Source organism: Phoxinus phoxinus (assembly GCF_949152265.1).
Source record: "Phoxinus phoxinus genome assembly, chromosome: 23".
Taxonomy (NCBI): Eukaryota; Metazoa; Chordata; class Actinopteri; order Cypriniformes; family Leuciscidae; genus Phoxinus; species Phoxinus phoxinus.
In genome coordinates this window covers 7,813,252-7,832,642 of record NC_136898.1, presented here as the reverse complement: position 1 = coordinate 7,832,642, position 19,391 = coordinate 7,813,252, and the positions used below count along the sequence as shown (strand labels likewise).

Genomic DNA, 19,391 nt, shown 5'->3' with positions numbered 1-19,391 from the left:
TAGCAAGGTTATAAAACTGGCATAGTATGTCAAATTAGTATAGATAATAGTATTTCTAGTATGGACGTAGCATTTTAATATCGGGATTCTAACTCTCTCTGTTGTTTTTCTCCTACAGGATCGGGCCACAGCAGGCAGCAACATCACCAACTGCCGACAGGCCCAGACCAAGCTGGAGGTCTGTCTCTACATGTTCCTGTGGAGTCCAGACATGGAAGCAGTTCTGGTGGCCATGTCCTGCTTCCGCTACCTGTGTGAGGAGACAGACATCCGCTGCAATGCAGAAGACATCCCTGTGCAGTCCCTTCTGCCAAATTACCACACATTCATGGAGTTTGCATCTGTCAGTAACATGATGATTACAGGTCTGTCTGATCAACTAGTTTAAATGGTCAGATTTAAATTCGTGCCTTCGTTTTTTTAGATTTGGTGTGGGTGCCACAAGGGGTCAGCATAGTCTATGTGATCTTTCTGATTTTTCTAGGTCGTTCGGCTCTACAGAAGAGAGTAATGGCTTTGCTTCGGAGGATTGAGCTGCCCACTCCGGGAAATACAGAGGTCAGAGGTCACACATTTACATATTTAATGCCATTGGACCATAGTAGAGTCATTCTGCTTGGTTTTGCGAGCACATTTGCATTGTTCTGATTGTGAGCTATTGTATTATTTAACGTCATTGTTTTGAATCGAGTCCTTTTAGCACATGTAAAACTTGATGTTTCACAGTTTGGTACGTCTTGTGTGCTTTTTCTGTTGTTTGCTTAAAGTCAACTTTATTTTTTGGTCTAATTTGAAGATAACATGAAGATAACATTTAACTGCTCTGTTTGGTCATTTCAGGCCTGGGAAGACACACATGCTAAATGGGAACATGCAACCAGATTAATCTTAAGCCACCCGAAAACCAAACTTGAAGACGGTCAGGTCAGCGTCAGACACACAAACACACACCACCAATAAAGAGCCTTACAGTAGAAAATAAAGTTTTGTCTACATTCTTAATTCTTCAATTTAGGGGACATTTCTGTCCATTAGGTTCATTTCTAAAGAAAAAAAATCCTTTTTTAATTATAAAACATAGAGTGTGTAATTTATTTGATCTTTTAAAATACTTTTCCCTAATTTGTAGTGTTCAAAAGTTTTAGGAAATATTTGTTTCACAAAAAGGTGAAGTTTTTCTTTTTTTCATTATCAAATCAGTTATTATTTGAGAATTTAGAATTTTAATTGAAGATTTTTAAATTCAGTTGAAGTCAAAACATTCATTTTTCTTAGTTTTAGTTAGTGTTTTTAGTTATTAATTTATTTCAGGTTATATACATACACAAAATATATACACTAAATATATACTGTATGTGTATGTATATATATATATATATATATATATATATATATATATATATATTTATATATAAATAATAAGATGATGACATTTTGCAGAAAAGTTGGATAACCATGCAGTCAATTAACTTAAAAATGATAGTGATTAGTAATTCTATAATAATATTAAGTATATACAGTATTATTTAAAAAAATAAATATATAATTAACTTAAACTTAAATTAATATCTACATGAAAACTAGCTACATTTATATATGTGTTTAAACAACTGAATAACTAAATAAAAACTAGCTAAACCTAAAAAAAAGTTTAAATTGAACTGAATTAAAATTCTTAATAAAATTTCTAAAAAAAAAAAAAAACTTACTCCCACACTCACATTTTTAGAAAAACTAAAAAACACTACAAATTAGACAAAGAAATTAAAAAGATCAAATTAATCATGAAATGGCAAAGTGTTGGCTTTTTACATTTAAGCTCCTAAATCCTGTCTCATCCCTCAGGAATGGATCAATATGACTGGCTTCCTGTGTGCGTTGGGTGGTGTGTGTTTGCAGCAGAGGAACACTCCTGCTCTGGCCACCTACAGTCCTCCCATGGGCACATTGAACGATCGCAAGAGCTCCATGGTGTCCATGGCCTCGTGTGAGGGGAGCCCAGAGACGCCCCTGAGTAGGTTCCTGGACCGCCTTCTGTCGCTGATGGTGTGCAGTCATGAGAAGGGCCATCAGATCCGCACTAACATCAAAGACCTGGTGGGGCTGGAGCTCAGTCCAGCGCTCTACCCCATGCTGTTCAACAAACTCAAGAACAGCATCAGCAGGTTTTTTGATGCCCAGGGGCCGGTGAGACCGCTAGTAGCCACAGTTAATTGTGGTAATAAGTTATGAGCATGTTGGATGTCACCAACATCAAACGTCATTGGTACTCATGTCTCTGTGCTTACATGTTTAGGTGCCAATTAATGAGACCAACACACAGTTTGTGGAGCAGACCATCGCCATCATGAAGAACTTACTGGACAACCATACGGAGGGAAGCTCGGAGCATCTAGGTCAAGCCAGCATTGAGACCATGATGCTCAACCTGGTCAGGTAAGTCGTTTGCTTGCTTGTTAGTATAAACTTTATTGTGAAGATCATTCTCTTAATAAATGTTTCCAGATACAGTCATGGCCAAAATTGTTGGCACCCCTGGTAAATATGATCAAAACTGGCTGTAAAAAATAAATCTGCATTGTTTATCCTTTTGATCTTTCATTCAAAAAATTGCCAAAATTCTAACCTTTCATTGAAGCAAGAGAATTGAAAGTGGGGCTAAATCACATTATGAAATAAATGTTTTTCTCCAAAACACGTTGGCCACAATTATTGGCACCCTTTTATTAAATACTTTTTGCAACCTCCTTTTGCCAAGATAACAGCTCTGAGTTTTCTCCTATAATGCCGGATGAGTTTGGAGAACACCTGACAAGAGATCAGAGACCATTCCTCCATACAGAATCTCTCCAGATCCTGCAGATTCCCAGATCCATGTTGGTGCTTCTTCTCTTCAGTTCAGTCCACTCATTTTCTATAGGGTTCAGGCCAGGGACTGGGAATGTAGACAAAAAAGTACCCCATTTTACACATGGGGTACTTTTTTATCCCTGTGTGCACCAAACCCATCTTAAGTGTTTGCTGCCAAAAAAGCTATTTTTTTGTTTCATCTGACCATAGAACCCGTCCCGTTTGAAGTGCCAGTAGTGTCCGGTACTTTTCAAACGTTCTATGGACAGAGGAACCAAAAAAAATAGCTTTTTTGGCAGCAAACACTTAAGATGGGTTTGGTGCACACAGGGATAAAAAAGTACCCCATGTGTAAAATGAAATACTCTGCTGTATCTTTACTGCTGTGGGCCTAATTTTCTGCCAGAGGTCCTGGACATCTTGTTCAGATACATGGCATCATGGATTGGATCAAATACCAACAGATAAAAAATCTAAACCTAACAGCCGGGGCTAGAAATCTTATAACGGGCCATGTTTGGATCTTCCAACAGGACAGTGATCCAAAAACAAATATCAAAATCAAAACAAAAATGGGTCACTGAGCACAAAACCAAGATCTGCAATGGCCATCCCAGTCCCTGGCCTGAACCCTATAGAAAATGAGTGGGCTGAACTGAAGAGAAGAAGCACCAACATGGATCTGGGAATCTGCAGGATCTGGAGAGATTCTGTATGGAGGAATGGTCTCTGATCTCTTGTCAGGTGTTCTCCAAACTCATCCGGCATTATAGGAGAAAACTCAGAGCTGTTATCTTGGCAAAAGGAGGTTGCAAAAAGTATTTAATAAAAGGGTGCCAATAATTGTGGCCAACGTGTTTTGGAGAAAAACATTTATTTCATAATGTGATTTAGCCCCACTTTCAATTCTCTTGCTTCAATGAAAGGTTAGAATTTTGGCAATTTTTTGAATGAAAGATCAAAAGGATAAACAATGCAGATTTATTTTTTACAGCCAGTTTTGATCATATTTACCAGGGGTGCCAACAATTTTGGCCATGACTGTATGTTTGTCTGTCTTCACTGAGAAATAGGAATTTGAGAAATTGTCTCAAATAATAATATTGTGATAATATTGCGGTAATATTGTGAAATATTGTTTAAAATTGTAATTAATTCTTGTGATGGTGGGAACTTTTAAATTGTATATTTTAAATCTAGAATTTAACTTTTTTTTTTATTATTATTTTTTTTATAATGTATTATACTTTTTTATAAATCAAATATGACGCTTTCTTTAAAAATAAGTGAAACTATAGAAAAAAAATATACTGTTATTATAATTATACAGAAAACACCAAGACTACAAAAACATATATACATTTTTGCTGGAAAATTATGGCATACAAGACAAACCTTTACTATTTACCTATTTTTACTGATGCTACCAAGATTATCATAAGTCATTCTTGCAATTTTGACAGCCTCATCTATATTATCCTTATTGTTGACAGGTATGTACGTATTCTTGGCAACATGGTTCATGCCATCCAGATTAAAACCAAACTGTGCCAGCTGGTAGAGATCATGATGGAGCGCAGAGATGACCTCTCTTTCTGCCAAGAGATGAAGTTCAGGTACAAATGTATTTTTATTGTCAGATTATCTGGCATGTTTTATTCCTGCTCTGGAGAGGCATCATATTTCTGTTTGTCTCAGGAATAAGATGGTGGAGTATCTAACAGACTGGGTGATGGGAACATCCAACCAGGCCACTGATGATGATGTCAAATGCCTCACCAGGTAACACCCTCATGAACACAGGATTTTTATCCAGATAGCATTATGTTTAAGTTTACCCAACAAAAAGCAACTTCCATTGGACTTTGGTTTTGAGAAACCTTGATAAACATTAGTGAAGCACAAATCGAAACATGGATTTTTTTGCTCTGAGCTCTGTGGTTTTGATTGACAGGGATCTGGATCAGGCGAGTATGGAAGCGGTGGTGTCTCTTCTAGCCGGGCTGCCACTCCAGCCAGAGGAAGGGGACGGTGTGGAACTGATGGAGGCCAAATCTCAGCTCTTCCTAAAGTAAGACTCTCAAGTTCCATATCAAACCCTTCGCCTTGTATTGTCCCTCCATTAGGTTTGTACTTCACCCTGCCCCCTGCTTTACTCCCCAGGTACTTTACTCTGTTCATGAACCTGCTGAACGACTGCAGTGAGGTGGAGGACGAGGGTCAGCAGGTAGTCGGACGCAAACGGGGGATGTCCAGGCGATTGGCGTCTTTACGGCACTGCACCGTCCTGGCCATGTCCAACCTGCTCAATGCCAATGTGGACAGCGGCCTCATGCACTCTATTGGTGGGACAACTGAGCCACAAACCTCTCAACTAACACTTTAAATTCATAAACCACTAAACCAGCCTTATTTTATTTTAATTTTTTATTCCCCACACACTTTAAACAATTTAAAACGGCCATATATCAAAATGTTAATCTTTAGTTAAACTTGCAATTGCAGTTAATAAATCTTCATCTATGGTTTCACTGTTTCTTAATCCCTCCCTGTTCTAGCGTGTACTATTCTGAATGTTCTTTCAAACTTTGCATTGCTAGCATTTCTTGTATTATTGCTTGTATTCCTCATTTGTAAGTTGCTTTGGAAAAAAGTGTGCTAATATATAATATGTAAATTTATATTCAGGGGCAGTCATATATATATGTATTAGTCTTGAGTTCAATTCTCAATACCGGCAGAAAAAATGTAGGTGTGGAAGTGGGGTGTCCTTGAGCAATCACTCCCTGGGCTAGAGTAGTGTGTTCACTACTCGCTGCTCCTAATTTGTATGCACTAACTTGAATGGGTTAAATGCAGAGGACAAATTCTGAGTATGGGTTACTGTACTTGACCTTCACGTCACTTATAATCTACTGAATATATAGTAAGCATTTTCTAACACACATGATCAATCTTTATGCATCTGCTGCTCTCCTGCAGGGCTGGGCTATCATAAGGACCTTCAGACCAGGGCTACTTTCATGGAGGTCCTCACTAAGATCCTGCAGCAGGGGACAGAGTTTGACACGCTGGCAGAGACTGCTCTGGCCGATCGCTTCGAGAGACTTGTGGAACTTGTAACAATGATGGGGGACCAGGGGGAGTTGCCTATCGCCATGGCGCTGGCCAGTGTGGTGCCTTGTTCCCAGTGGGTGGGTATATTATGCAAATCTGTGCAAGATGAAGAATTAATTTACCTCCAATTCAAACTGTGTTCTTCACAATTCATTATAGAGCATATTTATATTATTTTATTATGTGAACTTTTTAGAATTGTAACGTTAAAGCTTAAACTTGACTTACAATTAAAAAAAGTTTGCTAGTCAAAATCAAACAGTGATTATTTGCATACTGATTTGGCAATGATCTATTCTTTCTTGGACATATTTACATATTAAATAGCTTTTTTTCCAACTTCTATTTATCCATCTGTATTATTATCATCGTCATTCTCTTTCTCTATATATCAGTGTTAGTGTTTAACGTTTGTATTTTTTTTTTTTTTTGTCATTTTTCATTCATTTTACCATGACCAGTGGTTCTCAAACTTTTTGCCTCAAAGGCTCCCCATATAGGCTAAGATATTTATTAACAAAAACTGGGAGTATTGATATATACACACACCTTTGAAGTTAGTCAAGTCCTCCTAGTTGAGAGTAACTGAGCTGTAATTTAACACCGTTATTAAACTCTTTTTGCAAGCCCTTGCTTTTCCTCCAGATAATGCTAAACTTATTATGAAACATATATAAAAAAAAAACATATAAAATGTAGGGATGTCTCAATCAAGTTTTTAGTCATTAAGTATCTGCCGATACAGGGGCTCAAATGTAAAAAAGGGGCATCTATTACTACAATATCCAATATAAGAATAACTACAGTAATATTTGATATATATATATACTGTATATAATTCGAATAATAAGACATTGGTCACAATGGTAGACATTGTAAACAGACTGTGTGGTCACAATTATGAATATGGGACTACTGATATAAACTTCTTGTATACATCTGACGTAAAATAAAGGATCAGGTTGGCTAGAGGATACAGATCAGTTAGAAAAATGCTTAACTGGCCCTGATACCGATCTTTGAGTTCCCTAATTCTTTATTTCTTTATTATTGTGACAAAAATATAGATCCTGTTAAATTAAGTCAGGATTAGGCCTTAGTTCAAATCGGACATTTTTAAACATGCCTTATTAAAAAAATCATTAGTTGTGTGCATCTGAGACAAAAGAATGGCACTGATATATTTTAAGATATGTCAATGAAAGTTACTTTAAGTTAAAACGGCTCAATAATGCACTTTTAATCTGGGACTAGACTTAAGCCTTGTCTGTGAAACCAGGGGATGAGGTTACACTTTATTTAGATGGTCAACTTTAGACATTCTACTAACTTTAAGTAACTTTGCTACTACATGTCAACTAACTCTCATTACAGTATTGTTTGACTGTAGTAGACTGTTAGGTTAGGACTAGGTGTTAGGGTTATTAGAATAAGTTGACATGTAGTTACAAAGTTACTACAGTATAATGTCTGTTGGGGAACCATCAACATAAAGCGTTAGCAGATATTACTCAAACAGTCTGCTAATACTCAAATGACTGCTAGTAGACATGTAATTGCAAAGTTACTTATAGTAGTAGAATGTCTAAAGTGGATCATCAAAGTATTCCCAAATATAAATTGCGTTTGTAAATGCATTAATTATTAACCGTTTTATTTTTTTAAAAATCAATCTGTATGTTTTACTGTAAATTCATAGTCAGTGCTTCTTTAGTTAGTCTGGTGTTTGGTCTTTTCAGGATGAACTGGCACGTGTTCTGGTGTCTCTCTTCGATTCGAGACATCTGTTGTATCAGCTTCTGTGGAATATGTTCTCCAAGGAGGTGGAGTTGGCAGATTCCATGCAAACATTGTTCCGCGGCAACAGCCTTGCTAGTAAAATCATGACGTTCTGCTTTAAGGTGCCTCTACTCTTCCCCTGGCATGCACTGAAGTCAAATGACCATTCACAGAGGCAAATGATCCGGATTAAGTTCGGCTGTGAATTTCCCTCTGTGTAACACGGAAACTCCTTCTTTCAGGTGTATGGGGCCACGTATCTGCAGAAGTTATTGGAGCCGTTGCTCAGGGGAGTGATCACTGGTGCTGAGTGGCAGATGTTGAGCTTTGAGGTGGATCCCACAAGGTATCTGTCCGAATGACCCTTTAAATCAGTGCTTCTCAACTGGTGTGTGGGTGCAAATTCAACTGTCACTTGATAGAAGCTAGCCAAATTAGGCAGAGGCACAGGTTGTACAGCATGGTGTCATTCTCAAATCATGTACAAAACTAGCCAAAGTGAAAGGGAATTTAACCCAGACTCATTTTAATAAAGTTTAACTTGTGGCGAGAATAAACTGGTTTGTGCCGACCACAGTCTGTTTCGTGTGGGGAATAAATAGCTGCTGAGAGCCACAAAATCCTCGAAATTCAAGATATCTACATTAAGCATATTAATAATTATGCATATTATTACTATATTTTAATGTTTGATTTTAAGGATTTTTTTGGTGTACTTTTATATAAGAAATGAACTAATTTATTAGTTCAGAACTTTTTGTGACACCCCAAAAATTTAAATTCTGTCATTTACTCACCTTCAAGTTGTTCCAGTCTTCCCCATGCCCCAGTTGGGCCCATATACTGTTTGGTTACTCTTATTTGTCAATATCTTCCTTTTGTGTTCAGCAGAATAAATAAATTCATACAGGTTTGGAACCCTTATTTGTCAAAATATCTTCCTTTTGTGTTCAGCAGAATAAATAAATTCATACAGGTTTGGAACAACTTGAGGGTGAGTAAATTATAAAATAAATAAGTTATAACAGTGATGTTATCCAGTAAATACAGCAGACTTGTGACGTTTAGCTTCTGGTTGGAGATGATTCGGTTGTGTTCTTCCCTCAGACTCGAGACCGGTGAGAATTTGGAGGAGAACCAGCGCAATCTGTTACGGATGACGGATCGCTTCTTTCAGGCCATAATCAGCTCATCGGGCGAGTTCCCTCCTCAGCTCCGCAGCGTCTGTCACTGTCTCTTTCAGGTGAGACTGAAGAAACCGATGAGTTGGTTCTTCTGTTTGCCGTTTGTGGGGTCTGTGTTAATGTGTATGATGATATCACTAATGTCAAATATGCTTCAGTTTTGCTGTGAAGACTGATTGTCGAATTAAACAGTTTAAAGTCAACATGAAATCTAAATTTACTTAATAGACGTTTCTGGCACAATTTATCACAAATAAGACCCAAAAATGGCCTCTGTAATCTAATTAAATGTAATGTGAACGGAAAATCATGTTGACTTTAAAATCTGAAGTGGTTTATTTCAAATACATGTTTGACATAAGGTTCCAGTGTGTGATGAGAAGGCCCATGCAAAATCTGCAAACCTTTTTCTTATTTTCTGTACTGAACGAATTAGTGTGGTTTGTAAACCATTCTTGGATACATTTTTGTGTTGAAGGGTGAAAGCATAGTGTTACGTATAGTTTTTAATGATTTATAAATAAATTAATTTTACATGTGTTTCATAAGTGAAGCCTGTTGTGCAGGAAAATCTGTGGAATTCTGCAGAATTAATAAAAATGGTTACACGCTTAAACAGGTTGAATAAACAAACATTTGGGGCCAGTAGGTTTTTATTAAAGAAATCAATACTTTTATTCATATTTATTCACATTTTGACATATTCATACAAAGATTCATATTTCAAATCATTGCTGTTCTTTTGAACTTTCTATAGATCAAAGAATCCTGTAAAAAAAATAATATATATAAATATAAATGTTTGAATAGTAGTGTATATACTCATTGATAGCTGACAGCATTATTAAATTAGATACAACTATTTACAATATGCTTTTTATTTAAACCTAGTTTGTTTAAATGTTCAATTATGATTAGAAAAACCATTTTTTTGCCAGCGGTTCAACTTGGAGAAGCCCATTCCACAGGAGCCTGGTAGTAAGGGAACGTGTGCGTGCGTGCGTGTGTGTGTTAGCTTGTGCCGTGACTTGTTTGTGCTCATTTCTATCCTGTAGGCTACTTGTCACTCTCTCCTGTCTAAAGCATCTGTCAAAGACAGAAAGGAAGTGAGGAAAGCAGTAAGTGTGAATGGCGGATGTATCTGCTTCCTGTCCTCGATTCACTTCATTAATCTAAGACTCTTGTGCACCTCTGGCCTGCATTACTGTCATTACATCAAATCATATCTACTAATTTCCTGATTTTTGGCAAGCTGAGATTTCACTGAATGTACCTCTTAGCACCAACACCAAAAAAACACAACAAACTCTGTAGCTCCGGACATCATCTTTGCATGGGCCGTAACTCTCAGGACTGAGGTTTGGAAATTATCAGGCCATTGAATGCAGTGGTGCGTTGTGGGTAAAACAATTTGGTAACACACTCCGCCCCTTCTTGAATGCCACAATGATTTGATGCTTGATCGTTCAACCTGAAACGTTAATTCTGAGTAAAAGGCATTTCTCTGTAGTGCAATTTTAAATGCTTTGCTTTTTTCTTCTCTAACACTCTTAAAGGTCACTCACTGGTGAAGACCTCCGCCATCATTAGACTGTTTAATGGCTTCAAACTGCTTTCTACACTTTAACTCTAAAGCCCCTGGTGCCTTTTCATTCAGATAGTTCCCTCACAGAACCTAATGTTATCAACTTATCAACAGATATCATCATATGATCAACTATACCTCCACTAATCCAGAGTATAGTGTGATTTGACTTTAAAAGCACAAAATTAAGTGAAATGTAAGAGATTTTGGTTCTGGTTTACAACTATCTTAATGAAATGGTGCCATGTTACCCCAGCCATAATGCCATCCTTATATGTTCCTATGTGTGTTTGTGTGTCTTGGTTTCAGGTTGTGAGTCAGCGTTTCCCTCAGAACAGTATTGGAGCTGTAGGTAGTGCCATGTTCCTGCGTTTCGTGAACCCGGCTATAGTCTCTCCTTATGAGGCTGGGATTCTCGACAAAAAGCCTCCGCCCAGAATAGAAAGAGGCCTCAAACTCATGTCAAAGGTGAGAGTTTTTGGCATAGAGAATGAGATAATGCTAGTTAAGAAAAAGAAATTGTCAATGCTGTAAAATAAGTTGTACCAGATTTTGTTGGCTAAGCTAATCTTAGCTGCTTTGATGCTGGTCCAAAATGATCTACCGCGTCAAAACTAGGTCCATGATTGGGAAAGCCAACTGATCAACCTTCTAGCAGGGTTTATTTAAGCAAAAAGCCTCTAAAATAATGCCCCAAACCCACTTAATAGTTGTAAAATGACTTTAATGCATGGCCTTAGCTGTACTTTACTTTTATGGAAGCATGATGAAAGATCTTGTGATGTAAGACATCAATGTACAATAAAGTTGTAGACAAAACAGAAAGATTTGGACTGTTTAAGTAAGACACGTTCAGTTAAAGTTGATCTTATTTCATTTTTCACCTGTCTGCAGATCCTCCAAAGTATTGCCAACCACGTTTTGTTCACAAAAGAAGAGCACATGAGGCCTTTTAATGACTTTGTGAAGAGTAATTTTGATGCAGCCAGAAAGTAAGAAAGCAATCAGTGGGCTTCGGGATTTGATTCCTGCCACCAGCAAGGGTAACCTTTGGGTTTTCTTCTAGATTTTTCCTCGACATCGCCTCTGACTGCCCAGCGAGTGACTCGCTCAACCACAGCCTGTCCTTTATTAGTGACGGGAACGTTTTGGCCCTGCACAGGCTGCTGTGGAACAACCAAGAGAAAATCGGCCAGTATTTGTCTAGTAACAGGTGAGCAGGGCCGCGTGTGGCCCGTGTTGTCATCCAGCTCATAGGGCCAACATCAAGAGACTGTCATTGAAAGTGCAAGTGCAGTTTGGGCATTTTTTAGAATTAATTCTTGGAATAATTGTTTTGCTCATTCAAATCTCAAAATTCCACTTTTACCCCTCAACTTGTTTCTCTCTTATCTGATTGGTTTGGAAAGGTGCTGTCTTTAAAGAACAGCTGATTTATTGTAAAAAAATATTAATCTTCCTTCATTTTGACTGACTAGGTTGTAGGTTTTCTGTCATGCTTTATATTTATCCATCAGTAAAATATTGTAATATAAGCAATAGAATTATTGATGATTCTCAATGAAGTTTCAGAATATAATTTTCCATAATCTTCAGGGATCATAAAGCTGTTGGAAGGAGGCCCTTCGATAAGATGGCCACCTTGCTTGCTTACCTGGGTCCCCCAGAACACAAACCTGTGGCAGATACTCATTGGTCAAGCCTGAATCTCACCAGCTCCAAATTTGAGGAGTTTATGACCAGGTAAAAATTGCTCGACGTTAAAAAGATTTTTTTTTATCTTGTTTTCTGGTTTTGAAGGAGTTACACCGCACTCACGATCACCAAGGTGCCAGACAAACAAGACTGAAAATCTTAAAAAAATTAAAATAAACTATCTGCACACTTAGATCCTTAAAGCAAATTTAATCACCAAGCTTTCGGTCAAACGAAAGGATGGTCGTTTGGAGGATGGTCGTTTGACCGAAAGCTTGGTGATTAAATTTGCTTTATGGATCTAAGTGTGCAGATAGTTTATTTATTTATTTCTTGTTTTCTGGTTAAAAAAACAACAACATCTAAACATTCTTTAAAAAATTGTTTTTAAATGTATACTTAAACCCCAGAAATGACTATTTGGCACTAGAGTAAGAAAAATACACACACATTTTCTGTAAAAAAAAGAAAAGAAAAGGATGTATATATACATTTTCTTTGTAAATGCATCTTGCTTTAGGGATGATTCTTTTTTTTAAATTGGAAAATGAGACCAAATAATAATAATATTACTCTGTTTTAATTTTTAATTATTTTTTTATTTTTATTATTGTTTTTATTTAAACCGAAGTTGGCAGAACAGTCAGATTGTGTTGCACATTTGATATGATTCCCTTCAAGTTTGCAAGTTCTTTTATATATTAGTTTCTTGCAGTGTTAGTAAATGATGCCGTTCTGAACTGTTTTTCTTTTTCTTTAGACACCAGGTGCACGAGAAAGAAGAGTTTAAAGCATTGAAGACCCTTAACATCTTTTACCAGGCGGGAACCTCAAAGAACGGAAACCCTGTGTTTTACTATGTGACTCGCAGGTAAGCCTTTATAATACCTGGCATGGTGCAAACGGCAAAACAATTAGAAAAGCACACTTTCTTTTGTTCAACGTTTTATTGCTTCTGAGAACAACCAATTCACTAATAACAGATAGATAATTTAATCAAAAAAGGGAAATCTATGAAGATATTACAGCATTTTACAACAATAAATTAAAAATACCCTGACTCCCTGCTGAATAATGGTTGCTAATAGTAACAATATTTTTCATATTTGCAATATTCTTCCATAATGTTAAGCAAAAAGCTGTTTGTTACAAGCTGCACAACATCTATAAAAGTTTTGTAGCATTTCAGAAACGGACTCTACTAAGTCTCTGAAGAATCTTACATGATTGTCTACCTTCGAAGCACAAGGGAGGTTGATGGTTATATTATAACCTGTAGAAAGCGCAGAGCCATGAAAACACGCAGCAGAACCTTGAAGCAGCAAGTCATGGAGGAAGAGGAGGAACTGCAAGCAGAGGTGCAGACTGTTCCATCTTTACCATTCTGGTTTGTGGTGGTGTTCATATTCTGATTTGTGCTGCCGGGGGAACTGGCTGAACTAGTGCCGTTCGTGTTCTGGTTAGTGCCGTTCGTGTTCTGGTTAGTGCCATTCTTGGAGGGGGCTGATGTGGGTGAAGTAGTACCATTGATTTTTTGGGTTGTGTTGTTGCTGGTGTTGTTAAATGAAGTAGTGTTCATCTGTGGAATAGTAGTCTGCGTTTGGACCAGCATACAGCCAGACATCACAACCAGCAGCACCACACAGCCGTCCAGTCTTAGAGCCATTTCTCTGATCTGAGAACAACACACCAAAACACAAAAATCTTGTCACTTTTTTTTTTTACTAGCTCCACAAATATCATCAAATGAAAAATGTTCAAATAAAAAAAGATTAATTTATATTCATAGAAAGTTAAGCATCAATCAGAGTTTAATGTTTTAACACTTTTGCAAAGAAATAATTTAAAGCTGAAATCGTTCCCCGCATACTCACCAGCAGTGTTCAGCATAAATGTTGTATCTCTGCGAGTGGTGATGTGCAGTGTCCCTAGACAGATGCAGATGCTTTTAATAATGACACCTGAGCAAGAAGTCACATGATTCTTCAGAAAGGAGGGTCAGTGATGGAAAGATCATGTTCACAAGATTTCCTTTTGTTTAACAAATTGTTTGTTTGCTTTTCATGAGGTATCATGGTAACATCACGGAAAACTGGCTTGAGTTTTCTTTGTTTATGGCAAAAGATTTCCAAATAGGGCATTAGCAAATAGTGCATAATGCATTATGGTGAGAGAGAAAAAAAACTGCTTTCCCATCTGGAAAATCCTGTTAACATCAGCTTAAGCTGTGTTTTTAGAACGTGATCGGTGATTTCTCCAAACTGGTTTAAGGTGATTGTCAAACTGTTTGTGACCTGAAGGTGCTTTTAGACCATCTTGATCAAGTGTCCCTGCTGGTTGTCAGTAGCTGTTATAACATGGTAGGTAGCTTTCTGGGCATTTCAGTGACTGATTTATTTGTTTAAATGAAACTTTACATGCAAATATAATATAACCCACAAAGAACAAGATGCTTTTTGTTCATTTTTATTATTTTAGTTTTAGTTTAATTGAAGTAATAACACTCATGCATTTAAATTAATAAAACCGTTTTTAAACTACCGGTAATTGGATTGTCAGTTAATCTGAGTAAAGTTAATCTGATTAACATATGAAATGCTTCTGCACCCATTCCATGTAAACGTGTATGTTCAACGATCCTGCTTGTTGCTGCTCTACATCAGCAGATGGAGGTTATACTGTGAGACTGTTCTGTTTTAGAAGTTCATTTTAAGTTTTCATGATATGTTGAACACAAAAGTGAAATGAAAATGATATGATATCCATATCCATTTGTTAACCTGATTTTTAGTATGTTCCAGTTTAGAAGCACCATGTGACTCTGGTGACCCTCAGAGCCATTGTGTCATGGCCACCAGGAGGAGCAGACAGCAGACTGATGTGTAGAGGGAGCCGGCACTGCGTCCTGAGCTTGTGTTTCTGCTGAGGTTCTGATTGGGTCTCTTCACGCTCCTTGTGCGGAGAGTGGTGGTCCTGCGTGTGGTGGAGATGGTTGTGAAGAAGTCGACTGGTGTGATTGGGCCTTTTGTACTTGAGTGACTATTTGAATCGGAAACCTCTGAAGTCGAGGTAAAGAGAAGACCCTTTCTGAAAGACTCCTGTTCCTTGGTGCTTTGAGATCCTGTTTGGTCATTCCTGGTGTTTAGGAGTGACGTCCCTGTCCAGGAGTGTGTGGTGATCGCTTGTACATATGGATAGCTTGACTCCTCTGTTCCAAAGACATATGGGGACAGCGTGTAGGTGCCAAAGTGCCAGCTCCCTGTCCTGGACAGGTGAGCTTCTCCGCAGGTGTGCCAGGTGTGGCAGGGGCAGCCCAACACTCTGGCAGAAGTGTGTTTGGTCCACACCAACAGGTGGCTGATGTTGGCAGTTTCTTCACAAGCCCATGGATTGTCCCCTAGAGTAATGAGCTTCAGACCTTGCAGATGCTCGAATGCCCCTTCATTGACCATAGTAAAGTGATTTGCATGCAGGTAGAACTGAGCCAGCCTGTGTAGCCGGATCAGGGACCCCGGCAGAATCTGGACCAGAGTGTTGTGGGATAGATCCACCACCTCCAAGTTTTGGGGCATGTTGGTAGGCACTGTCCAGAACTTGTTGTGACTGAGGTTGAGAGCCTTCAGGTTGGGGAGCGTGTTGTTGATGAAGACCACACGCTCCAGCTTATTGACGGACAGGTCCAGAACTCTGAGGTTCCACTGGAATGCTGTGTCATCCTTGTTAAGTACACGTAGGCGGTTTCCTGAGATGTTGATTTCCCACAGCGCCCGTGGCAGTGATGCTGGGAAATGAAGAAGACGGTTGTAGGAAATGTCCAGGATGCGCAGATGTGTGAAGGAGCTTAGTTGGTGGTCCAGGTCAGATAGCCGATTGTGAGTCAGGTTGAGGGATTGAATGTTTCTCTGCAGGCCCATCGGCAGATGCCGAAACCCCCTCCAGGAACAGTCAACTGTCCTATGGCTCTCGCTGCAGGAGCAAGCAGCGGGACATTCTGCATGTACACATGTACACGTAAACCACAGTAAGAGCAGGCAGGACATCACAGAACACACGAGCATCTTCATGGTGTTCCTGTGGACAACGGCAAGATGTTTGTTTGTTACATGCGTGCAGAATGCATCTAATGCTGTTTGTTTATAGTGTTGTGCTAGTGTCCATGACTGACAGTAACGTGTGTTCTTTGGGTGTGTGTGTGTGTGTGTCTGTTTTAGTGGATTTAAAATTGATTCGATCTGATAATAGAGACCAAGGACTGAGTCTAAATAATGATGATTATAAATATAGAACTATATTGAGTCATTTGTGTCTGATTATACCAAGTAATAGCAATCTCATGATAATGTAGATGACAAGGAGTCCGATGACAGTGTGTAATGATTAATTTGAATCTGATTATATTGAGTGACTATTTGGGTCTGAGGACAGTAATTCAGATTAATGTAAAGATGAGTATGACTGTGAGTAATGCATTTTGTGTCTGATTACAGTGCATGACCGCTGTCTGATAGTCCTGATTGAGTTTGATTGCAGTAATCTGATCGATGAATGATGATTTTGACTAATGTAATCTAGGTCTGATTGTAATGAGTGTAAGTGGAGTGACTGATTGGGTCTGATGACTGTAAGTATGATGAATATGAGACTATGTGAGAGGATGACAACGAGTCTGACTATATTGAGTAGTGCAATTTGTGTCTAATTACAGTTCGTTAACACAGTCTGATTATACTGGGTGGGTGATTAAGTCTAATAAATAAGTAATGGCAGTGATTTTGTGCCTGACTACTACCTTAGTGAGTCTGATGACAATGTGTCTGATGCTATGCTATGCTATGGCTTGTCTGAACTTTATTGAATCTGAATAGAGTAAGTCATTAACTTGACTGTTTAATCAGATTAATGTGAGTGAGAACAGTAAATCTGATTATTGTTAGTGATGATAATGAATCGGATTATAGTTAGTGATGTCCGTGAGACTTATATAATTTATTTGGCTGTGACTTATTCATTATCATTATGATCTCTGGTTTTTAATTTGTAAAGTGTGTCTATGTGTTCTGCCTTATTTGTTTGCAGTTGTGAGGCTAGTCATTGCATGAGTTCTGATTCACATGCAGCAGAGATGTTGAAGGTCTTCATGCAGTGTCTCTGCAGATCTGCCTGCACCTAGTTCTGCACGAGTCTCTAAGCATGTGCTTAGACAAAAACCGCATTTATATATAATGTGCTAACATGCTTGTTCATGTCATGCCACAAAACCTGTAAATAACTGATTGTGTATAATATTTCTTCAGGTAAACAGTGCTGCATTGTGAATTACTTACCTTCTCCTTGTCATCACTCTGTGCTCCTTTTTCCTGTCCTCTTTCTGTCTTTCAGTGTCTCTCCATCCCTCACCTCTTTCTTTCTGCTTGGTCTCAGCACGATTCTAATTTCTTATTTTCTATTCTTTCTGTGCTTTATGCTGCAGTAAATTCCAAATCCTGTCTTTCTCTGTGCAGGTCTCTTTCTGGGATCATTCAGATAGTGGAGGAGAGAGGAAGAGGCGGGGAGGGGAGATGTAGTAGAGTCTCCTCTGGTACAGAGAGAGAGAGAGAGAGAGAGAGAGAGAGGGAGAGAGAGCGAGGGGGGAGGAAGTGCTGACATCTCTGTTTCCTCTTTAGGATTCCCTCATTCAGCATCCATTTCCTCGGCTTTCTTCTTTCTTTTCTGCACCCCCCCCCCCCCCTTTCCTTCCTGCTTTCTTTCTTCTTTTTTCTTCTTCTTCTTTTTTTTTCATTTTCATTAAGCAACACTTAACCTTTACTTTGGATCTGAAGATGTTTATTAGTGCTTGGCAACAATTAATCGCATCCAAAATAAAAGTTTGTGTTTACATAATATATGTGTGTGTACTGTGTATAATTATTTTGTATATATAAATACACACACACATATATATTTAAGGTGTGTGTGTGTGTGTGTATATATATATATATATATATATATTTATTTTATTTTATTATTTTTTACATTTTTTTATATAAATAAATAAAAATTATTAAATGTATACATGCATGTGTATGTATTTTATATATATATATATATATATATATATATATATATACAAAATAATGATACACACATATATTATGTAGACACAAACTTTTATTTTGGATGCAATTAATCACGATTAATTATTGCCCAGCACTATATACACACACACATATAACAAAATCATTTGTTAGATGCGATTAATCGGTTTGACAGCACTAATATTAAAGGGATAGTTCACTTTAAAATTAAAATTCTGTCATCATTTACTCACCCTCAAGTTGTTTCAAACCTGTATTAATTTATTTCTTCTGCTGAACACAAAGAAAGATATTTTGAAGAATGTCGGTAACCAAACAGTAGTCTGTACCCATTGACTTCCATAGTAGGAAAAAAATATACTATGGAAGTCAATGGGTACAGACTACTGTTTGGTTACTGACATTCTTCAAAATATCTTTCTTTGTGTTCAGCAGAAGAAATAAATTAATACAGGTTTGAAACAACTTGAGGGTGAGTAAATGATGACAGAATTTTAATTTTAAAGTGAACTATCCCTTTAACACAATATTTTCTTGCGATTTCCACTTTCTTTAAAAGTTCTGCTTTTATGAAATCTAATATTATATTAGGTTAATCAGATTATGCTGTCAGTTATCACTGAAAGTGCAGTACCATCATCTCCATTTAACAAACTTGACCACTTTTAAACCCTTTCTATTCAGATTTTACCACAAATGCACTTAAAATTCATAATTATCATAATCTAAAACCCTGATCCCGGAACAGTTCTTAGTTAAGTGTAGTACAATTCTTAGCACGCTTTTTGGTAACTGATTTAAAAGTTCCTCACCATCATGTTTTTGCCTGGGCAGGTGTGTGTGCGTGTGCGTTTTGAACAAAAAAGTGCTAGTTCAGACCCTTTTCAGTGCCACTCTTAATCTTTCTCTCCTCTTCTATCCCTCTTTCTTCCTCAATCTCTTCATTCTTTCCGAGCCTGTTAATGCTGCCCAGTAATGCCACATCCTCTGCTTACTAATGTAGCTTTGCTCAGTGTGTGAGTGTTGTTGTATATGTGTTGTTTGTGTGTATAATGCAGAAATGGCATAGTCAAACTGTGTAGCTTAATCCATCTGCGCTCAGCTCTA

General features: G+C 37.7%; 2 protein-coding genes across 4 annotated transcripts in view; one reads left to right on the top strand and one right to left on the bottom strand.

Moving 5' to 3' along the window:
- Nucleotides 1–19,391, top strand: part of nf1b (neurofibromin 1b) — a 57,058-nt gene that overhangs the window by 13,369 nt on the left and 24,298 nt on the right. Inside the window, exons 17-35 of one of the 2 annotated variants that reach the window (XM_079598874.1) lie at nt 119–365; nt 485–558; nt 841–924; nt 1,846–2,187; nt 2,297–2,436; nt 4,344–4,466; nt 4,549–4,632; nt 4,805–4,921; nt 5,014–5,195; nt 5,833–6,044; nt 7,707–7,868; nt 7,989–8,092; nt 8,854–8,989; nt 9,986–10,048; nt 10,825–10,983; nt 11,410–11,507; nt 11,582–11,728; nt 12,112–12,258; nt 12,971–13,081. In XM_079598874.1, coding sequence (XP_079455000.1) covers nt 119–365; nt 485–558; nt 841–924; nt 1,846–2,187; nt 2,297–2,436; nt 4,344–4,466; nt 4,549–4,632; nt 4,805–4,921; nt 5,014–5,195; nt 5,833–6,044; nt 7,707–7,868; nt 7,989–8,092; nt 8,854–8,989; nt 9,986–10,048; nt 10,825–10,983; nt 11,410–11,507; nt 11,582–11,728; nt 12,112–12,258; nt 12,971–13,081 — 2,732 coding nt within the window. The remainder of the gene's footprint in view (nt 1–118; nt 366–484; nt 559–840; nt 925–1,845; nt 2,188–2,296; nt 2,437–4,343; nt 4,467–4,548; nt 4,633–4,804; nt 4,922–5,013; nt 5,196–5,832; nt 6,045–7,706; nt 7,869–7,988; nt 8,093–8,853; nt 8,990–9,985; nt 10,049–10,824; nt 10,984–11,409; nt 11,508–11,581; nt 11,729–12,111; nt 12,259–12,970; nt 13,082–19,391) is intronic. The other variant, XM_079598875.1, reaches the window with a different exon arrangement.
- LOC306991223 (oligodendrocyte-myelin glycoprotein) lies at nt 12,833–17,583 on the bottom strand. Of its 2 annotated transcripts, XR_013796054.1 has the most exons (4): nt 17,535–17,583; nt 14,991–16,281; nt 14,085–14,138; nt 12,833–13,885 (listed from the first exon to the last, which is right to left on the bottom strand). XR_013796054.1 is itself a non-coding variant. In XM_079598879.1 (2 exons), exons 1-2 carry the CDS (start codon nt 17,546–17,548, stop codon nt 15,042–15,044), a joined length of 1,254 nt encoding a protein of 417 aa, XP_079455005.1. In that variant the 5' UTR covers nt 17,549–17,583; the 3' UTR covers nt 14,928–15,041. The 2 variants fall into 2 exon arrangements, 1 of the variants encoding a protein (XP_079455005.1); XM_079598879.1 differs by lacking the exons at nt 12,833–13,885; nt 14,085–14,138 and having other exon boundaries at nt 14,928–16,281.